We start from the raw sequence: 21,281 nt of genomic DNA, 5'->3' as shown, positions 1-21,281 counted from the left end.
GCCAATAATTGTTATGACGAATGAAGGAAGAGATACGATTTGAGGAAGAGCTACGCACAAAAGGACTTTGTCAACAAGTAATGCTGAAGAGAGAAAGTTGAACCAAAACATAGCGGTGTCACTATCACACTACTACCAAGGGAGTAAACACGTAATAGGGGTTACACACAATAGTCTCTAGACCACGTTATTTGCCAAATAGGCAATAATCACGCTATGAATATCCTGCTTATTTATGCATTTTTTGGTGTAGCTCAAAATTCAAAACAACTTTACCTAACGCTATACAAAGTTCCTCCCTCAAAGTTAATCACTTAAAACAAATGGAATGACGGCTAAGAAAACACATCCAACCTCGTCTGAATTCATCTTTCATCAACAACTACCTTGTCTCAATCTTTTTAGGAGCATGTTAACTCACTATGTTCGGGTAGTCATGTATCACATTCCACAACAAAATATAAATATCATATTTTGCTCAACAATCAAACAATATTAAATTGACACTTGCTAAAAATGAGAAGAAATATGTGTCCTTTCGATGTCAATTTAATGAAACCCAACGGAGAAAGAGGTTAAGAATTTGAGTTTTGAAACTAAAACTCGCAGAAGAGATTGAAGCCTATCAAAACGTAGTTTCCAATACGTAGCGAAAAAATGCAACTTTCGGTAAGTTTTAACTTTTGAACGAAACAAAGGTAAGTTTTGACTTTTGAACGAAACAAAATTGTTGCAAGATTTTTTTTCTAAACAAAAATTCCCGTAAGATCTTGATATGAGCATTTTTGGGTGTCTCAGAGCAACGCGGAGGGGTGCAAACTTCATTTTTTTCCACATTTAACAACATTAGTGTCAATGAAGGTTGTGTCTGATAAAATGCGCTAGACTCTTACAACATGACAAACTAAAATTACAATATCGAAAAAAGAAAAAAGTTGTACACAAAATCTTTCTTTACTAGTGAATCCTTCCATAGTTTAAACACTCATTATGTATATTCCACATACATATTCACACAAGTTGGTGGTGTAATTAATATCTATAATAACAACTAATATTTTCTCTCAAAAAAAAAAAATTAATATTAAATTGTCTTTTATGTATAAATAAAAAAAGTTTAATGATGACGAGTTGACGGCGGAAAACAATTTTGCAACACACAACCAATCAAAACATTATGAATTGTCACGTAAATAAAAATATTAATTGATGTGACAATTCTAAATGTTTTGATTGATTGTATGCAAAACTGTTTTGCATCGTCAAACCACCACCATTAAACTCAAATAAAAAATGTTAATTAGGATTTATATATATTAAAAAAGAAAAACAAATGAATATATAGTAATTTAAAAGACGTTTATATTTTAAAATAATTCCTTACAATTAATAACTGAGTAATATCAGGAATTTAATTTTTCGAGAAATTTAACTTCAAATTTTGTTAGACATAAAAATCTGACAAAACTGGTACGAATTTGGTGATGATCTTGAATGAGGATTCTGAAATCTATCTAATTTCACGACGAGTCAGTAGCAGTCGCTGCTCGATACGCTAGTGTCCATAACGGGACGTTTCTGTCGCTATCTACACCCCCCTCTTTTGTTCAATTTCAAAACACATTCGATCTAACAATCAACATGAAGCTGCAGCTTCGAATCTTCCTCATTTCTCTTCTCCTCGCGTTTCTCGTCCCATTCTCTTCTTCATCCAAACCCAAAAACCCATTCCTCGGAATCGCTCCCCAAGGTTCATCTCACTGTTACCATTTTTTACACATTTTTATCTAAATTATTGTTATAGAAATGACGATGACGGTTACTGGTTATTATCGCAGATGAAAAATATTACAAATCTTCTGATGTAATAAGATGTAAAGATGGATCCGCAAATTTCAACAAAGATCAGCTCAATGACGATTTCTGCGATTGCCCCGATGGCACCGATGAACCTGGTTTCCATTCTCTCTTTTATTTTATTTTATTTTATTTGTTTCGTGTTGAATTATTGGTGATTGTTTATTCATGTGGCTTTGGTATTGCAGGTACATCGGCGTGTCCGCGTGGAACATTTTACTGTCGTAATGCTGGGCATTCCCCTGTGTCTCTGTTTTCGTCTCGAGTCAATGATGGAATTTGCGGTGAGCTTAATGTGTTTTTGTTAATTGCATGTCTAGTTAGACTTTACTGCTTTAGACAGGGTTTTACATAGCGATAATGGTTATCGTGGAAAATTGGGGTCAAATGTGTGTGACCTCAATTGCGGTTTTGACAACTTAAGATACTGTCATATCACACTGCACAGATTGTGGTTATGGACCTTTATTTAAAAACCCGACTTTAGCGACGAACCTAAAACTAGGGACAAGGGAAAATAAGTTGCAAGAAGAAGAAAAAGACCATATTGGATAGGTATAGATACGCATAGGCGAGATCCTATACTTAAAAATTTAGAAGTACATGTTTGAACACTCAATATGTTTTTATTGGTTACTTTTTGACATTAATTTTGGTGTAGAAAGTGGACATTTTTGGATCCGGTGTACTTTATTTTTTGCAAACACAAATTAAGGATCTAGTGCACAATTGATGTGAACTTACATTTTACTTTGTTATTTTCTCTGGCAATATTAGAGTCTTCTATAGTGTAGATACCTAGATATATGGCATAGAGATTGTTTCTACATTGCAAAAGTTATTTGTATATTGTATTATTTCAATCCGAGATTGTTTTAGCAGCATGTATAGAATTACCATATATTTTTAGTCATGTTGCAGTGCAACAAGACGAGTATGGCAAGCACCTTATGTTGTTATCGGTCCCTTACACTGTTCATCTGCTTAACAGCTCTTAAAGCGTTATTATTCACCATGATCTAAAAGTATTGTGTTAGCGTCATAGTTAAAAACCATTGATACCCAATTAACTGCTAGCCTGTAGTTTGTGCAGTTTCTAGACTTTTTTGTTTCATTAGCTATGAAGTTATTTACTTCACTTTCCTGCCGTTATGTTTAGATTGCTGTGATGGAAGTGATGAATATGATGGTAAAGCAAAGTGCCCAAATACATGCTGGGAGGCTGGGAAAGCTGCGCGAGAGAAGCTGAGCAAAAAGATTGCCACATATCAAGAGGGCGTCAAAGTGAGAAAGCAAGCAATTGAACACGCACATTTGGCTCTGGAGAAGGATGAGGCAGAGCTTTCAAAATTGAAAAAAGAAGAAAGTATACTTAAAGGGGTTGTGAAACAGTTAAAAGGTACCATTTTTTTGTTCTGCCCTTTTCTCGTAATGATGTACTTAAGGATGTATAAACTACCTTAATTTTGTCTTAAAGGATATATATAGTCATAAAAACAATTATCAATAGATCATCCATAGAAAAAAAAAATTGACAGTCACTATCAAATGCACTCGTTACTAATTTAAAATCGCTATATGCTATAATAGATTTATTTTGCATTGGTAGGATCAAGTTAATGTATAAGGAAATCTGATTAGGAAAGCAGGGATACAGCAATTGTTGTGTTTGGTTTGAAGTGCTAGATTAGGCGTCTTCTTTGGTTTAGCAAGAAACCTTAAAATGTTCGGAAGAGCATAAAGTGTTTGAGATATTGTGAACCAACTGTTTAATTACACATATGCCCGGTGCCCACACCCATCTATTTTCAATTGATGAACCAGACGTGACAAAGTAGTGCCACTATTACCTGTCTGTTTTACAAGGGGAGAGGCATTTTTCAAGCTCTATAGTTCAGAACAAGACAACACTTTCCTTGTTTTAAAAGGCAAGATCACATAACATATTTGACCGTGAAATTACAGATTTCACGCTATGTCATAAAGGATGTGAACTTTTGGTTTGGGTGATAAAGGAATATTTTTTTGAAGATTTGTCATGTGATAGCAATTTTCTATGCTACCAAATGGAATTCTTTCTTTAACAAACTCTCTTTCTCTCCATTGCAGATCATAAAGAACAAATAGACAAGGCTGAGGAAAAGGAGCGTTTACAGAAGGAAAAAGAAGAGAAACAGAAGAAGGAGGCTGAGGAAAAGGCTAATGAAAAACAAGTTAAAACCAATGAAGAAGATACAGGAATTGAAAATGAAGCGGAAAAGCATTCAGACATCAAAGACAATTCCGCGGCAAGTATTCATGAGAAAATTGAAGTTAAAGAGGGCTCTCCGGTTGATCAGGTTCGATTGTATGAGCCATTTTAATTGCACAACTCGACTGTATAATCAGAACAAGCCTTATTAAAGTGTTTTATTCTAACTTTTGAACGCATTAACAATCTGGAATCTGGCATTCAGCTAATATGAAGTGGCTCTGTGTATTTATGATTTTCCTGATCTTTTATCATCCTCCTAGGAGTTAGGAGGTTTACTATGTTAAAGCCGTACCTATTTAAATAAGCAAGTATGTTATTAGATACAATTTTGTTGTACTTGCGAATGTAGATAGAAAATTAACTGTTTTACACCCATCCATCTGTGCCACTGGGGCATATTATTTCTCTTCTTCAATCTGTTTCTTAGCTTGTATGTGTGTGTGATTGTGTTTCACTACTCCATCATGTGGTCAGTGGTTTAATTCATCTATTTAACATTGAAAACTTTCTTATAGGATGAAGCTGGGGAAAAGCTAGCTGACACACTTGAAAATTTTGATGAAGCCACTGATTCTGAAAGTGAAGGATCCTTGTTTGATAAAGTGGAAGAGGTGAATAAAATTTTTGGATTGCAATTTTTATTCTCTTCAAAATTATTGTTGTTGAGGTGGCATTTCCTGCCATGTGTGTTCATTAGATATAAAACTTCCTCAACATTTTTACTTGATTTTTCCTGAATGTAGAATGCAAAAGAAGCTGAGAGGGAATCCACTGTTGAATCTGAAACTGATTTGACAACTGGAAAGGCAGAGTCTTCTGATGAAGCCATCAATACGGTATCTGCGTAGTTCATACACTCTTAGCTTGACTAGAATTTACTTTTATTCTCGTCTCATAGCTACTTGTTCAATTGATTTACACTGCTTGATTCACTTAATCGACAATTATTAGGTCATAATGAGGTACCGGTAGGCTCTTCTATTTTTGTTAGTTGTCTCATAACTTCCCCAAGAAAAGTCAGTTTTATGACAATATACAACATCCAGTCATATCATAAAAACTAGATGAAGTCAGACACCAGTGAATGGTCTCATAACGAAATTATTTCATTGCCAAAACAATTGCACTTGATTATTTATCGAGTATTTTTCTTGGCCAATAATTACGTTATCTAGTCTCCTCCATAAGTGATTGCAGAATATTTCTTGTGGAAAATTGTTTCACTGCCTTTGATTTCTCAGATTTGGATGAAAGGAAACACTGGGGTTGTTCTTTCAGATTTAAACAAAATGAAAAGGAATGGTTGACATTTGAAACAATACCTCCCTTGTGGTGCTTCTAATCCTCTGACATGACAAAGTTAGATCTTAATATTAAAATGCTTTTTCTTTTAAAAAGTTTAATGTTACTTTGCTGAACTTATTTTGTTATGTAAATTGCAATCAATGGCTTTAAACTCTTTTTTACTGGGTTTTTGCCCTGACTGTTTTAAATATTTGTGTTTTGCAATTGATTTTAGCTAAACTGCATTTTTTGAAGGCTTGTCATTATTTTATTTTGTACTTTTTAAGGCATTGATCTGCTTTTAATTTCTCCTGACTTTGTACGACGACAAAAACTAATCCTTATCCTGTTATATACATTACACCTACAACAAAGATATCCTCAAAATTGAAAAACTTATTAGCAGAAAAAACATATCATGGAATTATCTGTCTTCCTTCATGGAAAATTACCATTGTGAGTGTGTTAGGAACCAAGAAATTGAACTCAAAATAAATAACTATTTTATTGAAAGATTTAGAAATATACCCTCCTAGGATTTCCCCTTCTACAATAGACACATTACTCTATTCACAAAAGTTTACAAATCTGAATGAATTCCCTCCTCTATTCATGTATTCTCCTAGTCCTATTTATACATGAAACTTTTTTAACTAATCAATTAACCAACTAACTTCTCTAACTACTACTCATTATCCTATATTGTTACTAACTGCTCCTTATCCCATATCATAACAAACTCCTCATTATCCTATCAATGTTTGTGTATAAATTTTAAAACATTGTTAGGCAAAATAACCTTAATTTTTTTTATTAGACTCCAATTTAAAATAAATAAACACCAATCACAAATAAAGGTCATACAGCCCTATTAATTTGCTCCCAGCCAACAGAGCTAAAACAAAAACAAATAAATATAGCACTCAAACACAACAAGAGAGTCAGTCGGTCTGCATACATTACCCACTCACCACAAAGCACTTAAATACGAGCCACTCGCAGGTCACATCACTCGAAGAATACCATTAAAAAAGTTGTAGTGCTCAAAGATGCAGAGTCAAGGTTTGAGACTCACCGAGCTTTTTTACTTGCAGCACCACAAGTCCACTGCACCAAGGTTTCAGGTAGCATCGCAGGTCTCACACCAACAAAATAGGGAAATAGTCTCAGGTCTATCAGGTTTCAGATTAGGGATTTTGATTGATAATGTGCTAGGGCTAGGTTTTTGCATTGATTACCTGCTCCACCAACTGGAAAATGGGGACCAAACAAATGTTGGAGTATCTCTGGTTCCCACGGATTCCATGAGCTGGCACAATCCCACCCAATCCTATCAAATTGAATTCAGGGATAGGAACAATCATGGAAACATTAATTGTTATTCTTCTTTCTTTTCTTCCTCTTCTGTACATAAACCTTATACTCCTTGCAGTCTCGAATACAAGTATAAAGATATCAAATTTTGGCGGTGTTCAAAAATCAAACTTTGTGCCTTGTGGAACTCATATTCACTTCTGATATCTCCTGCTCACAAGTTAAATATTTCTTTCCTATATGAACTGATAGATTGCTCGAAGTTATGTATAATAGTTTAGTTCAGAAATAAATTCGCAATTTTCCCCCACTTTTCATTGATGTTTTTTCTTTTCTCTTTGTGGGTATATACATATCTTTAGGGGAAAGAAGCATCTGAGAATACTGATGGATTGTCAAAGGAAGAATTAGGCAGGCTTGTTGCTTCACGTTGGACAGGAGAAGATGTTGGTAAGAAAAGTGTTGAAGCCAACACTGCATTAGACAATGAAGATCAGGAAGATATTCTACACGGGACAAATAATGAAGAGAATGAAGGATATGCTTCTGAAACTGACGACGACACCGGCAAATATGACGATGACACCGGCAAATATGACGAAGATATAAACGATGAAGAATTTCAAGAGGATGAGCACGAAGACCTTAGTTCCTCATACAAATCTGACGTAGAGAGTGAACCAGACTTGTCAGGTTTGTTATAGTATTAATTCAAATGTTTATCAAAGGGTGGTATATAATGGACTTGTGATTATGATAATTCAAATTAACTCAGATGTTAGCACAACAGATGACCCTTCGTGGTTAGAGAAAATACAGAAATCTGTATGGAATATTATTCAGGCCGTCAATATATTCCAGACACCCGTGAATCAGTCAGGTAGACATTTAACATTTCATTACAAATATTATTTGTCCAGATGGATATAACTTACACCTTTCTCTTTGGCTTCTTTAGATGCTGCTCGTATACGCAAGGAATATGACGAATCAAGTGCCAAGTTGTCTAAAATACAGTCTAGAATATCGAGCCTGACACAAAAGCAAAAACTTGATTTTGGTTAGTATCATGCTGGTAACATTTGCCACTCAAAGCATTTGTATTGTGGAGGTTTAGTTGTGGAATTGGCTTGAGTAAACTGAAGTAAAACTTCAATGCTACAGGTCCAGCAAAGGAGTTTTATTCATTCTATGATCGTTGCTTTGAGAGCAAGCAGAACAAGTTAGCATATTTTTCTCCCCTAAAAGTTTACTTTCTGTTGTATTTGACATTTTTGTAATTCTGAAAGTTAAATAATCCTATCTCGTCATCTCACTTTCTGGGATGAAAATTTTGGTTCAGGTACATTTACAAAGTCTGCCCCTATAAACAGGCTAGCCAGGAGGAGGGCCATTCCACCACCCGTTTGGGGTAAGGTTTTGGTAACTAGTTGATAAATTTAATCAGACTGTGTTTCTCCGGTTCAAAAAAACTCGAGCATCAGTTGGTGAAAACAAATAGTTTTATATTCTCTGTAAAAGAGGAAAAATAATTCAGTTTTCTTTTCACAGGCGCTGGGACAAATTTGAGGATTCATACAAAGTAATGGTGTTTTCTAATGGTGATCATTGCTGGAACGGTCCTGATAGGAGTTTGAAGGTATGTATGTTTCTTAATTTTAAAAATTATTGCCATTTATTTCAGTTTTGAGAGGACTATATTGTATCTATTCATTAAAACGGATCATTTATAAAGCAACAAACAATCAAAAGATTTTCTTATACTCAACTGTTACTTACAGGACTATTCTGTGTCTATTCATTCTAAAGTAATTATATTCATTTGGATCACAAGTGTTGGTTAAAATACAATATAAACTCCATGTTTTTTCTTAAGAGTTAAGAGCGTATTAATAGGTATAATAGCTCATCTTGGGTTTAAGACTTACTTTCAGTGAGTTATACTTGGTGACTTTTGCAACATTGGGCAAGTTCAATTTCAGTTTCCTTACATTTCTCTTAAAAAATAATTGCAAGTAATAATTAAATTGACTAGTCTGTGGGGTTTCTCATGGAAATAAAAACTTGAAAGGTGGTTTGGATTTGTGGACTGTATGTAATTTTTTTTTATGAAGTGGACTGTCTGTAATTAATGGCTTGTTTTTGAACAGGTCAAGCTAAAATGCGGGCTGACAAATGAGATTACTGATGTAGATGAACCAAGCCGTTGCGAGTAGGGATTGTTATTTTGTGTTACTCTGCTCCTTTTACCACTTGTCTTCATTTAGGTCAATTTTTTTTGTGTTGCTTTCTATTTTCCTGATTGCTGTCTCATGGGCCTCATGGCAGGTATGTAGCTTTATTGGCCACCCCAGCCCTTTGTCAGGAAGAAAAGCTGAAGGTATGTAAACCAATCATTACACGATAACTAATATTGTCCTTACCTCAATATGGCATTTATAGTGACTGTGGAATGTAACAGGAGTTGCAACACAAGCTAGACCTACTGAATTCGGAACAACCAGAAAGCCGTGATGAGTTGTGAAAACTCAAATGAATCTTAACTGGTAAGTTTACTGGCATTGTGATTCCTTTTCTTTGGAGATTTGAGTCCGGAGATGATCAACTTTTTTGCTTTGAACAGCTAGTATGAAGATCATGGAGCAACTGAAGAAATGATGCCCTTAAGTTTTGTATACTAGAGCTTACCCAAATTTGGTATTGGTTGGGGTTAGGGAGCTCCTAGGACTAGGAGCGTGTTTGGCTTTGGGTTGGGAGTCCTTATGTCTCATCTGGTTTGGCAACATTCTGATATGACTGATTCCTTAGCGCATTTTTCTTTTATTAAAATCACAATGACTACTTGGTCTGTGGCTCTCCTTCAGATTGCCCGTTCCATTTTCAAAGGAGATCTTTATACGATGCAAAATACTAGACACGATGCAAAATACTAGACGGCCCAGAGATTCTAAAACCAAATTTTGGTTAGAATGAGTTTACATCATTATTAATTTTAGATGAAGTGGTTTGAACTTTGATCAACCATCTTATACCGTTCTAGTGTGATTCCTAGACTTTTTTATATTTTGTTTGCATGGATAGGAAGGAGAATTTCATATTTTGTTTGTGCAGACTCATGAAATACCAACCTTTTTCAACAAGTTTTTGGCTTTTCTAAAGTTGATCAACTTATTTGAGTGTAAAATGAACAATAATAATTATTAATAAATAAATTAATGTTTTTTAGGAGTTAAATAAATCAATGGTTGACATTACATGTTCGAGCGTAACTAATTATGAGTGTGATGAATGTTAACTATCAACTTTCTCACTTTATTATCTGCTTACCTTATAGGGGAGTATTATCATTATTTCTCGAAAGATATGTAGTACTCTATGGTAGTGTCTAGTGTGTGCGATTTAAGGAAGTTGCCCATTGTGTTTAAAGAAGGAATTTGAGTTGTTGGATAATGAAGATTATTTTTCGTCTTCCTTGCCAGAAACAAACTCATGATTTCATGTTCGTTTGGAGGAGGAACAAATGGAAACGAAGAGAAAAGTAAATTAACATGCGGTCAGGTGAACTTTTGCAACCCCAAGATGATAGTTTTTCAAAAGATTAGAGCTTCAATGTCCATGCCAACGTGGTTTGCATGGAGAATTGAGTCTTATGTCTATGGTATGTGGTCTCTATGAGAAAGACGAAGTCGAGGTTTTGAATATGAACATAATGGTCGTAAGTGGTGGATTTAATGTCTTGGGGTTGTGGGATTGAGATTGGACACGAGTCACTTTCTTTTCAGCCATATTTGAGTGAATGAAAAAGGGCGAAAGATATATCTTTTTTCAATTAAAAAACGGGTGAAAGATGCGGAGTGGAGTTTTTTTTTTTTTTTTTTATGGAGTCAAATGAATGAAATTGAAAGATGAGTGTATATGGATTTGGGTGGCTTGCTTTATTGGTGGTTGTGTGATTCTTTTGTATTGACAAGGGGGATAAAAGCACATTGATGTTGTTCTAGGAAGGAGGAAACATAGAGAAACACACAGAGAAACTCGGAAGAATGGAGATGTGCAAAGTGTTGACAGTGCATGCTAATACATGTGGATCTTTAATGATCGGATGGTTCACTTACTCGGGCATGATGTGCAACTTGGGAAATATATGTACCCTTAGGCATGGTAATGAGGTGTGGTGAGGACGATTTTACCTTTCCTGTCCCTGAATCTCATATTTATATATCTGTTATCCAACCTGGTCCTCGACAAACTTAATCTAAGTTGGCAAAAAGATCAACAAAATTGTTGGCTTCCATGCAAATGTGATAGAGACAAACATGTCTATCTGATGCATGAAGGGGTCATAGAGAAGTCAAAACACAAAACCCATTGTTGGATGAAGAATATCATGGTAAATAGAATGGACCATGATATTGACACGACAATCAATATTTGGGTGCTTCATTTTTTTTTCTTCAAAAATAAGTAAGGTATGGTCTCTCCCAAGTGGTGATTGCAAAGAAAGTTGGTCAATGAGGGTCAGGATTGTCACTGTTATAAGAGGTAAGATTCCGAATAAGCAAATCGTTAGTTAAGGCCTAAAGTAAAGAAATTGCCCCACATATCATGACTAATGAAACGATCCAAATGCTCATCGACACCTTCACAGTCACGGATAACGCACATAATAGTGTCATCATGATAATTGCAACATATACAAATACTATCAGAGGCCATGTAACGATGATTTGTTTCTTCATTAGCAAGGAGCTTACCATGACAAACTTTTCACAATAAGGAACAATTATTTTGAGGGCCATGCCACTGCCAAGCTAAGGGGAAAATAAAATCACGAATCAATGTTAGAGTCATTGGAGATATATTGATAAGCTGATTTGATTGAGAACTTCCCATTACTAGCCAACGACCAACAAGGATTGCCACAACGTTGGGAGGCTTGATGCTAGTAATAGTAATGCAAACAACCATTGTAAGGAGGGATTTGAGTTTGTTCATGTTGTAGAAGTGACTCAAAATTGGAGTTTGGAGTGCAAAATCATGTTTGCTGGAAGATCCAAAATCGGCGCCCGATTTCTGGAGTTCGGGGCCCGATTTTGGCTGCCTTTGGGGGGCTTCTTGTTCTGGAAAATTCGGCGCCCGATTTGGTAAATTCGGGGCCCGATTTTGCGTAACAGTTTTTTTTTCAGTAGCATATTTTTGGGCCAGGTTTGTTACAATTTTATGGGAGTTACTTTTACTATAAATATAGGCATTGTATCAGTGTAAACCTTGAGATAGAGGGGGCTGAAACAAGGGTTTAGAAAGGCAACAATAAAACTAGGGTTTGTATAGAGTTTATCTCTTTGGAACAAGCTCTAGGGTTTGAGGGTTGATTCACCTTGGGAAACACTATTAGGATTGAGTCTCTTGGTCACGGGAAGAGAATGAGACTTTGGGTAGAATTAGGCGGGAGACTTATTCTTGTAACCCATTGACTTCTCTTTTGTAACGTTACTCATCATATAGTGAAACGGAGGACTGCTCTCTCCCCCAGACTAGGTCAATTTGGACCGAATTGGGTCAACAAATTCTTTTGTGTTCTCTCTTCTTTTCTCTTTCGCTGTTTTCTACTTTTGGCTTGTGTTTATAATTGTTCCATACACTTTGTTTTGGTTGCTTGACTATCCCTTGCTCCACACATCAAGTTTGTTATTGGTATGATTTTTCATCGAATTCGCAACAATTCCAATTCTAGTATTACTATGATGGACCACCTACCTAAGTGGTCTACCGTTGATCAATACTTAAAATTATAAGAAATTCTATTAACTATATACGAAACAATCTAAAAGTTATAACTCATAATCCTTCTCATCTTTATGGACAAGGTGATGGCCTAATCGTTGTCGATTCAATGCGAAATATATGCTTAGTTTCCCTTATTTTCATGGAATCAATATCTATTAAGTCTCTTAGTCGTGTAAATATGATGACCATTTACGTCGATTTATAGGAGACGATGTCTATTATCATTGGAATTTTAAATAATATTTAAGTATTGATCCATGGTGGACCCTTTATGAAGGCGGTGCGTGTCAAAATTTGCCGTTTTTCACCCTAAACATAAAACTATTTATGTTGGTTAGTTTTAAAATTTGGTTTTGACAAATAACCAAATCCATGGTACACAAGACAAGTAAGATGAATCTTGGACAATGCATAAAGTTGTTTCGACTAGTAGATCAATATGTCTCACCTTTAAATTAAATAAAATATAGCAAGACTTATTAATCCAATGATAATAAACATACTTGAAAAATAAATTCAATCTAAAAGTAATGAGATATATTTTATTTTATTTTATTACAAATTGTCCCCAATTGAATGATTATCATTCGAATCATTTTTATAAGCATCTCTTTTTTATTCGTTTTTGATGCATATAGTTTTTTTTAATGGAAAAGAGGATATATTTAGGAGCATCGCTATCAAAAGAAGAATAATGCAAGATACATCACATAAAATTTAAATAAATAAAAAAACATGAAAAACAAGTAATTTGTTTTTTCTTCTTCTTTGCAATGACTTGAAAGACAAGAATAGTAATTAATAATTTTAAAGACAGTGATTGAAAATTATAAATAAGCAGGGCCGTTCCTACGAATACGGAGGCTTGGTTCTGTAAGTGAAAAGAGGTCCGTAATAAAATAAAAAACGTATTTTTTTTAAAAGAACAATGTTCTATTTAAAATTTTTAAAAGATAAATACAAGGTGTCGTATAGGCGATACACCCAAAGGTGAAAATCACTAGTGTATACATGAGGAACCTCAAACCACCCTCCCAGAAAAACACCCATCTAACACCAAGAGCAACATGACTCAATTCTAATAGGCCTAAAACAAGACAACAGAAGAGGAAAAGGAAATCAAATCAGGAAGAAGAAAAGGAAAGTTTGATGAAGTGATGGTGATGGAACGCGTGGTATCAGAGAGAAAGAGAATAAAATTTTTTTTTAATGGGTTAGTACTTAGTAGTACTATTGGGCTGTAATTTTTTTTTTTGAGACTCATACCTTGGGGAGACCTGATTCTATTGAGCTCCTTGCACACCTCAATGTCCGGCCCTGTAAATAAACATTATTTCTTGACTAAAAAAATAAAATAATAGGCATTAGGTTATGTCACCCACCACAGTATTCACTTACTACACCACTCAATATCTGAAATCAGATTTTTAATTAATAAAAATAATTATTATAGAGTAGTGCTACATGACACAGCAACTTTGTCGCACCATTTGCATGGATACTTTACCATATGTAAACTCACGCCTCAGGCTGTTTAGCAATTTTTTGACAAAAGATAAACTATTGTTTTCTGACACAAGTAAAATAATATATATAAACTAAATTATTATTATTTCACAATATGAATTGCATTGACTTTGTAATAGATTACCACAAAATATTCTCCACCAATAGTTTGCAGCGTTGCTTCTGCCACAAAACATCCTTTGGAAATATTATAGTGTAAATTCAACAAAGCCACACCATCAGGGTGCACATTGTATGCCATATCATACATAACCACTTAGTGATTCCATTTTTCTGCTATCAAAGGTCAGTGTCATAACGAAAACAAAAACGTTGAAGTGATAAGTTAAATTAAATGCAGAATAAGAGAGATTGGTGCGACAAAAGTTGCCATAAAGCATTTTCCTTTTGAATATTATCGCTAACGAAGTCCTCGTGTCTTGTTTTAAAGCTCAAAAACCGTGGGAGTGTAGTTAGTTTTCAATCACATCGATCGCTGAATCAAAACGCAGCGTTCATTGATCCATAATGTCGACGATGGCAGAGAAGAAACCCAAAACGAAGATCGTGTGCACGTTGGGACCTGCATCGAGGTCTGTTCCAATGGTTGAGAAGCTTCTACAAGCAGGCATGAACGTCGCTCGTTTCAACTTCTCTCATGGTTCCTATGAATATCATCAGGAAACACTTGATAATCTTAGAACCGCTATGCAAAATACCGGTATTCTCTGCGCCGTCATGCTTGACACTAAGGTATTAAACTTTCTCTTCATTGATTTTTATTTTATTTAGTTTTTTAATCATATGATTTTTGATAGGATGATATAGATTCTGTGTATGTATCTTATGTGTGATTAATGCATGATTTAATATGCTTTTGATCATTTACATGTAAGATCAAACCTAAAAATTACTCTCTCATTTATGTTTATCTTTACATATATAATGACGGATCTAGAAATTTTAAGTGATAGAGTTAACAACAATGTATATATAATATGTATCAGTGTTGTCAAATAATAGCGGCTATTATGGTGTTGTAGTGCTACGGTGTAGCAGAATTTGAACAAACCATTGTTGTTCCGCAATACACTAATTAGTACAAAGTGTTCTCAAATAGTGGCTATAACGGTGCTATAGCACTGTCACATGGCATAATTTGAACAAACTACTATTTTCCGCGATTGACAACATTGATATGATATGTATATAAATTTGTATCGGCAACTCTCATGGAATGATATATGTATAATATTGCATTTGTGGAAATCCTAGTGGGGACGAATGCCCTGAATGGTGGAAATCCTAGTGGCGACGAATGCCCTGAATGTCTCCAACGGGGATATCTGTGAAGTGAACATACACAATTATATATGTATGTATAATCATGATTCATGAGGGGTAACCTTGGCGCAACTGGTAAAGTTATTGTCATGTGACTGAAAGGTCACGGGTTCAAGTCCTGGAAACAGCCTCTTGTGTAAAACAGGGTAAGGCTGCGTCCAATACACCAAATGGTGTGGGACCCCTTCCCGGACCCTGCATATGCGGGAGCTCCAGTGCACCGGGTTGCCCTGCCTTAATCATGATTCATGAAGAACGATTTACAAATTCATTCATAACATGAAAATTTGTGTGTATTGTGTTGGATATCCTGCACTGAATGTTGAATTGGTGTGAATTCGTGGAATGTGTAATCATGATGATATACAAGTTCATTCTTAACCTGATAATTTGTGTGTATCATGTTATTTGTGTGTATTGTGTTAGATATCCTGCACTGAATGTTGAATTGGTGTGAATTTGTGGAATGTGTAATCATGATGATATACAAGTTCATTCTTAACCTGATAATTTGTGTGTATCATGTTATCTTTGTATTGAATGTTGTATGAGTGTGAATTCAAGGCATTGCCATTGTTGGACTTAATGAATTGTGAAATTCTTTCCTTATCTATCTTTTATCTTATGTATCTATTTGCATTGTTATAGGGGCCGGAGATTCGAACCGGATTTCTCAAGGATGGAAAGCCTGTCCAACTGAAACAGGGTCAGGAAATAACCATTTCAACTGACTATGACATAAAAGGAGATCAGAATATGATCTGTATGAGCTACAAAAAGTTGGCTCATGATGTGAAGCCCGGAAGCATTGTATTATGCGCAGATGGCACCATATCATTTAAAGTTTTATCATGTGACAAAGAAGCTGGTTTAGTTCGATGTTGCTGTGAAAACTCTGCCATGCTTGGCGAAAGAAAGAATGTTAATCTTCCTGGAGTCATAGTGGATCTCCCAACATTAACTGAGAAAGACAAGGAAGATATCATGGTCTGGGGAGTTCCTAATAATATTGACATGATTGCACTTTCTTTTGTTCGAAAAGGTTCTGATCTGGTGGAAGTTCGCAAGTTGTTGGGAAAACATGCCAAGAACATACTTCTCATGTCAAAGGTATGGTATACTGTAGATTTCTGGTTTTATTTCATGAAAATGAAAAGTTCCGGTTTAAAAATATATTGAGACTGTCAATCAGTCATGATACCATAGAGATGCTTGTTGCATCTACGTTTTTGTGCGCTAGTGGGTATCATCTAACAAAATTTGGGACGTTCTTTAAACAAACTTTCTTTTGAGTTCTTACTGATATTTGTTATCTATGGTATATATTGTATTTAGTTACTTATTTCTGGTTACTTTTTCTCTGTTACTTCAAATGTATGTGGTAGGTTGAAAACCAAGAAGGAGTTGCAAATTTTGATGAAATCCTAGCAAATTCAGATGCATTTATGGTGGCACGTGGTGACCTTGGAATGGAAATTCCAATAGAGAAGATATTTCTAGCACAGAAAGTGATGATTTATAAGTGTAATATCCAAGGAAAGCCGGTTGTCACTGCAACCCAGATGTTGGAGTCAATGATCAAATCACCTAGGCCAACCAGAGCGGAAGCTACTGATGTCGCCAATGCAGTTCTGGATGGCACAGATTGTGTCATGCTTAGTGGTGAAACTGCTGCTGGAGCTTATCCAGAACTTGCTGTTCGAACTATGGCTAAAATTTGTGTTGAAGCTGAGAGTACCATCAACTATGGAGATGTATTTAAAAGGATAATGGAGCACTCACCAGTACCGATGAACCCATTGGAGAGTCTAGCTTCGTCTGCAGTTAAAATGGCCAACTCAGCTAAAGCATCACTTATATTGGTTTTAACTAGAGGAGGGAGTACTGCAAAATTAGTGGCTAAATATAGGGCAGGCATGCCAATTCTTTCTGTTGTCGTTCCCGAGATTAAGACCGATACCTTTGATTGGTCCTGCAGTGATGAGGTCCCTGCCAGACATAGCTTGATATTCCGAGGATTGATTCCAGTACTGAGCGCGGGTTCTGCTAGAGCTTCTCATGCAGAAACAACAGAAGAGGCACTAGACTTCGCCATTCAATACGCCAAAACGAAGGGTCTCTGCAATAACGGGGATTCTGTGGTGGCTCTGCATCGTGTGGGTGTCGCATCAATCATCAAAATATTGACTGTGAAATGATCACCCATTAAAAGGAGTTCTTCAGCTGCTTAATTGGATACATTTTTCATTCTTAATTGGATGCAGAACATCAACCAGAACTTTTATTATTAGGGATACATTACCTGTTTTAGAATTATTCATATATCATTGTTTCTTCGCCTTATTATTGTTGTCACTGTGGCAAAGTGGCAACCACCTTTCGTTTGTTGATTATGCACGAAGCTTTTTGTAAACAAAAAAAGTGACCGATTTCTGGCATATCAGTTTTGATTTGTTTAAGGTCTATGTTGTTGGAGTACTCCAATATGTGTTTTGACAGAGAATGTTATGTTTTTTATTTTAGTTATTCGTCATCAAGTTGAATTCTAACACTATGATAAACTATGGCTTCGAAATTTGATCATTACGTAACTTGTGGAAGAAGTTGAGAGACTATTAGTTAGTGGAGTATATTTGTAACAACAAATCAAACAATAGAAGTTTGATCAAATCAAAGACATTGTTACCGGTTCTTAGTTGGTAAAGGAAATCATACAAGAGCTAATGAATTTTCACACAAAACTTGTGGACAAACTACATTTGTTATATCTGATCTTTTACGTTTGACTTAAGCAAGCTGTTGTTGTATTTGAATACTTTTATAATTGAATCTAGGGTTATTTATGTTTTTGGTCCCTACAAAATTGCGACCTTGTAAGTTTAGTCCTTACTTAATTTTAATAGCATTGTTAATCCCTACAAAAAAAAATTTACTTATAATTTTAGTCCCTGCTAAAATAAATTTTGTTTAATTATCCTTAAACTCTTAAATTTTTTAACGATTCTTTTTATACAAGTTTAGAACACTATGAAAGGTTCATTTACTAAAATTTATAATTTTTTAACATGAAATAAATTAAATATGAATTTTTTAAAACGACAAAAGTTTAAGATATAAGTAACAAAAATATGGACGTAGAAATCAAATTTTTGCGATATTTTTTTCGGAGGACCTTTTAATAACGTTCTTAATACGCCTGTAAAAAATTGTTGAAAAACTTAAGAGTTTAAGCATAAATTAAACAAATTTGGATTGAGTAAGGACTAATATTGAGTGCAGAAATTTTTTGTAGGGATTAAAAATACTATTAAAATTAAGTAAGGACTAAACTTACAAGGTCGCAATTTTGTAGGGACCAAAAACATAATTAACCCTTGAATCTATTTCATGATTAACAGGTACAATAATCTTTCTTCAAATTTCATTATATTTTCAAACTAAATACTACTATATTGTAAGATAAATTGTTCAAATTGACCATTTGATATAAACAAAAATGACCATGTAAAAAAATACATATTCTACCATTGTAATTTGAGATTCTTCGAATTTTGTGCTCTTATTTTTTTCTTTCTTGTAGACATAAAATTCAAAATAAGGACTTCGATTAGAGCAATGTTATATCTCTAGAAAAATAACATCAAGAATTCTTCAAGAATAAAGAGCAGTCAATCACAGTGCACTATTTGCCACAATTCAAGGAGGTGTGGCTGAAAAATAGGAAATGAACAAATAAATCATGCAATTAAAACTTGCTAGCTGTGTCTTGAAAAATTCTTATGCTATTTTTCTAGAGAAATAACATTTTCCCAAAATAAATACTCAACCGTCAAGATAAAAAATTCTTTCGCTTTATATGTCACTTTTTTTAGCTCAACTGTGCACTTTTTTCTCTCTCAAGTGTGGTGGGTGATTGTGTTATTTTGAATCCTTATGTTTTTTTAGTAGTTCTCTTTCTAATTTCTTCCAAAATTTATGATAAATAACATCAATTATTGCCATACCATTCAATTCTCGTAATCAATATGACTATTTTTTTTTTTTTTAAATAACAAAAAATAAATATACTCGTACAAGTGAGAGTGAATGAGGTCTTTATTAAGGATAAAGAAATGCTAACATGTGTGTTAGGAACATAAATTAATGCCATTCACTTTGCTGATGGGAACAGAGAAGACCAGGTTGTCTTCGAGTCCGACTCAGTTATTCTAGTGCAAGTTCTATCGTCTTCGGATCATGGTGATTCGAAATTCTATGTTATTGTTTTTAGTATTATTTATCAGTAATCTTTACATTCCAACTTCAAGGTGAAGTTTGTTAAGAGACAAGCGAACATGGTTGTTCATACTTTAGCTAGGGCGGCCTGTTCTTGGGTTAGTCACCGTATTTTTTATTCTTATCCTTCTTGTATTGAACATTGGTTGATTAATGATAATAGTTAACTTTGTTTTGGTAAAAAAAAACATAAATTAATAAATTAAATATAAAACCATTTTCTTGGCATTCGATTTCTCAAAGCTTGGGAAAGAATTCAACACAAAACTTATATACTTTTTTTTACTTAACATGTGTCTTATGGCAGAAGTTAACACAACCTTTAAAGATAACATGAATGTACAAAAAAATTATACTTTTATGTATCTTTATAAAAAAAAAATTGAGTAAAAAAATGGCTTAATAGTCCAATAATTTTACTAATCTACCGGAACGACAATGGATATCCTTTACATAGGGTACTGTGCCCATCCCCATACTCAAGTTTATAAAATATGATCATATTCGAGCCTGTATTTTCGTAGGCAACAAGTTTGGTGTTCGTCCCTGCATCTCGTGGACACCTAAGCGATTGTACTTGCGCCTATTACCCGCACTTTAACAACAAAAGGACAATAAATAAATAAATCAGACATGGTTAAAATATGATTTAAACTATTTCAAATCAACTCATAAATTATTTCACATCTAGTATTTAGCCAATTAAAAAATATCTTAACTATAAAAAAAATAAGTTAATATTTCAATAAATATCAAAGACTTATGATTAATTAATTGTGATAGAAAATTATAATTATAGTTTATATAATATGCGGGCTGCAAGACGGGCTACGTACTAGAGTGCTCTAATTTGCCCTCATACTCGTTTGAATTTACGGGTAATTCCCCAAGTTCAAACTCAAATCCAATAATGTGAATATTTACCCATCTATCATATATATTTTTCATTTGTGCCGATGTGCTCTGGTCTAATTGTCATCCTTAAATCTATCATTATTGTTGTGTTATAATAACTTACATTTTTTTTGAAGGGGAAAATTTTAACTTACATGAAAATAACTTTACAATGATGTAGATATTTCTATAAGGCCTTTCTATAAAAAATAAAAAAAAAAGTTAATTAAGTAAATGTCCTTATAAATATTCAGAATTTTGTTTTTAGTCCCTACAAAATAAAATCACATTTTTTAGTCACTATAAAATTTTCCATCAGCATTTTTTAGTCTCTATAAAAATTTTCATCAGCATTTTTGGTCCCTAAAATGCTTAAGGAAAATGTCCCATGAACTAAAAAGTGTGATTTTATTTTGTAGGGATTAAAAACAAAACTGTGAATATTTATATGGACTAAAAACTTAATTAACCAAAAAAAAATGGTGTAGATACTGTTTTTTCGAAAGTAATATTTGAGGTCTTGTCAAGAAAAGAAAGTATAAAAAGGTACAATAACACATACAAATATACTATATAATTTTTTTTAATAAAATTGACTGTTACTTCTAGAAAATGTGTTTTAGGTTGATTATTGGTCAAGAAAAAAAGTACTAGTTTTAGGTTGATTATTGGTCAAGAAAAAAAGTACTACTACTTTTGTTGAATAATTTTGGTCCGCGTGAGACTTGCTTGTTTGAGAATATCTATATAAGCGGTTTCAGTTGTT

The 21,281-nt window shown here is 34.2% G+C and overlaps 2 protein-coding genes across 3 annotated transcripts; both read left to right on the top strand.

The window, feature by feature from the left end:
• Positions 1–1,430: 1,430 nt before the first annotated feature.
• Positions 1,431–9,730, top strand: PSL4 (calmodulin-binding protein). Of its 2 annotated transcripts, none has more exons than XM_085703532.1 (17): positions 1,431–1,750; positions 1,839–1,955; positions 2,046–2,141; positions 3,017–3,256; positions 3,967–4,196; positions 4,627–4,722; positions 4,855–4,947; positions 7,072–7,402; positions 7,500–7,589; positions 7,668–7,769; positions 7,874–7,931; positions 8,052–8,120; positions 8,261–8,348; positions 8,860–8,921; positions 9,038–9,089; positions 9,171–9,255; positions 9,333–9,730. In XM_085703532.1, exons 1-16 carry the CDS (start codon positions 1,642–1,644, stop codon positions 9,231–9,233), a joined length of 1,896 nt encoding a protein of 631 aa, XP_085559658.1. In that variant the 5' UTR covers positions 1,431–1,641; the 3' UTR covers positions 9,234–9,255; positions 9,333–9,730. The 2 variants fall into 2 exon arrangements, with proteins under 2 accessions (XP_085559658.1, XP_085559657.1); XM_085703531.1 differs by having other exon boundaries at positions 7,485–7,589.
• Positions 9,731–14,028: 4,298 nt separating this feature from the next.
• On the top strand, positions 14,029–17,830 carry LOC146931956 (pyruvate kinase, cytosolic isozyme-like). Its single transcript, XM_085703530.1, has 3 exons — positions 14,029–14,755; positions 15,995–16,456; positions 16,732–17,830. The coding sequence occupies exons 1-3, from the start codon at positions 14,531–14,533 to the stop codon at positions 17,542–17,544; spliced, it is 1,500 nt and encodes a 499-aa protein (XP_085559656.1). The 5' UTR covers positions 14,029–14,530; the 3' UTR covers positions 17,545–17,830.
• Positions 17,831–21,281: the final 3,451 nt, after the last annotated feature.

The sequence above is a fragment of the Medicago sativa genome, chromosome 4 (genome assembly GCF_051527215.1).
Source record: "Medicago sativa cultivar Bolivia chromosome 4, Bolivia_mono, whole genome shotgun sequence".
NCBI lineage: Eukaryota > Viridiplantae > Streptophyta > Magnoliopsida > Fabales > Fabaceae > Medicago > Medicago sativa.
This window is presented reverse-complemented; position numbering and strand designations above follow the sequence as displayed.

Excerpts from the sequence above, each read along its gene's own strand:
- PSL4 (XM_085703531.1), top strand. The coding sequence starts at position 1,642 with ATGAAGCTGCAGCTTCGAATCTTCCTCATTTCTCTTCTCCTCGCGTTT. Across the intron at positions 4,948-7,071 it reads CTGATGAAGCCATCAATACG|GGGAAAGAAGCATCTGAGAA; the intron begins GTATCTGCGTAG and ends ACATATCTTTAG. Across the intron at positions 8,121-8,260 it reads CATTCCACCACCCGTTTGGG|GCGCTGGGACAAATTTGAGG; the intron begins GTAAGGTTTTGG and ends TTCTTTTCACAG.
- LOC146931956 (XM_085703530.1), top strand. The coding sequence starts at position 14,531 with ATGTCGACGATGGCAGAGAAGAAACCCAAAACGAAGATCGTGTGCACG. Across the intron at positions 14,756-15,994 it reads CCGTCATGCTTGACACTAAG|GGGCCGGAGATTCGAACCGG; the intron begins GTATTAAACTTT and ends GCATTGTTATAG. Across the intron at positions 16,457-16,731 it reads ACATACTTCTCATGTCAAAG|GTTGAAAACCAAGAAGGAGT; the intron begins GTATGGTATACT and ends TGTATGTGGTAG.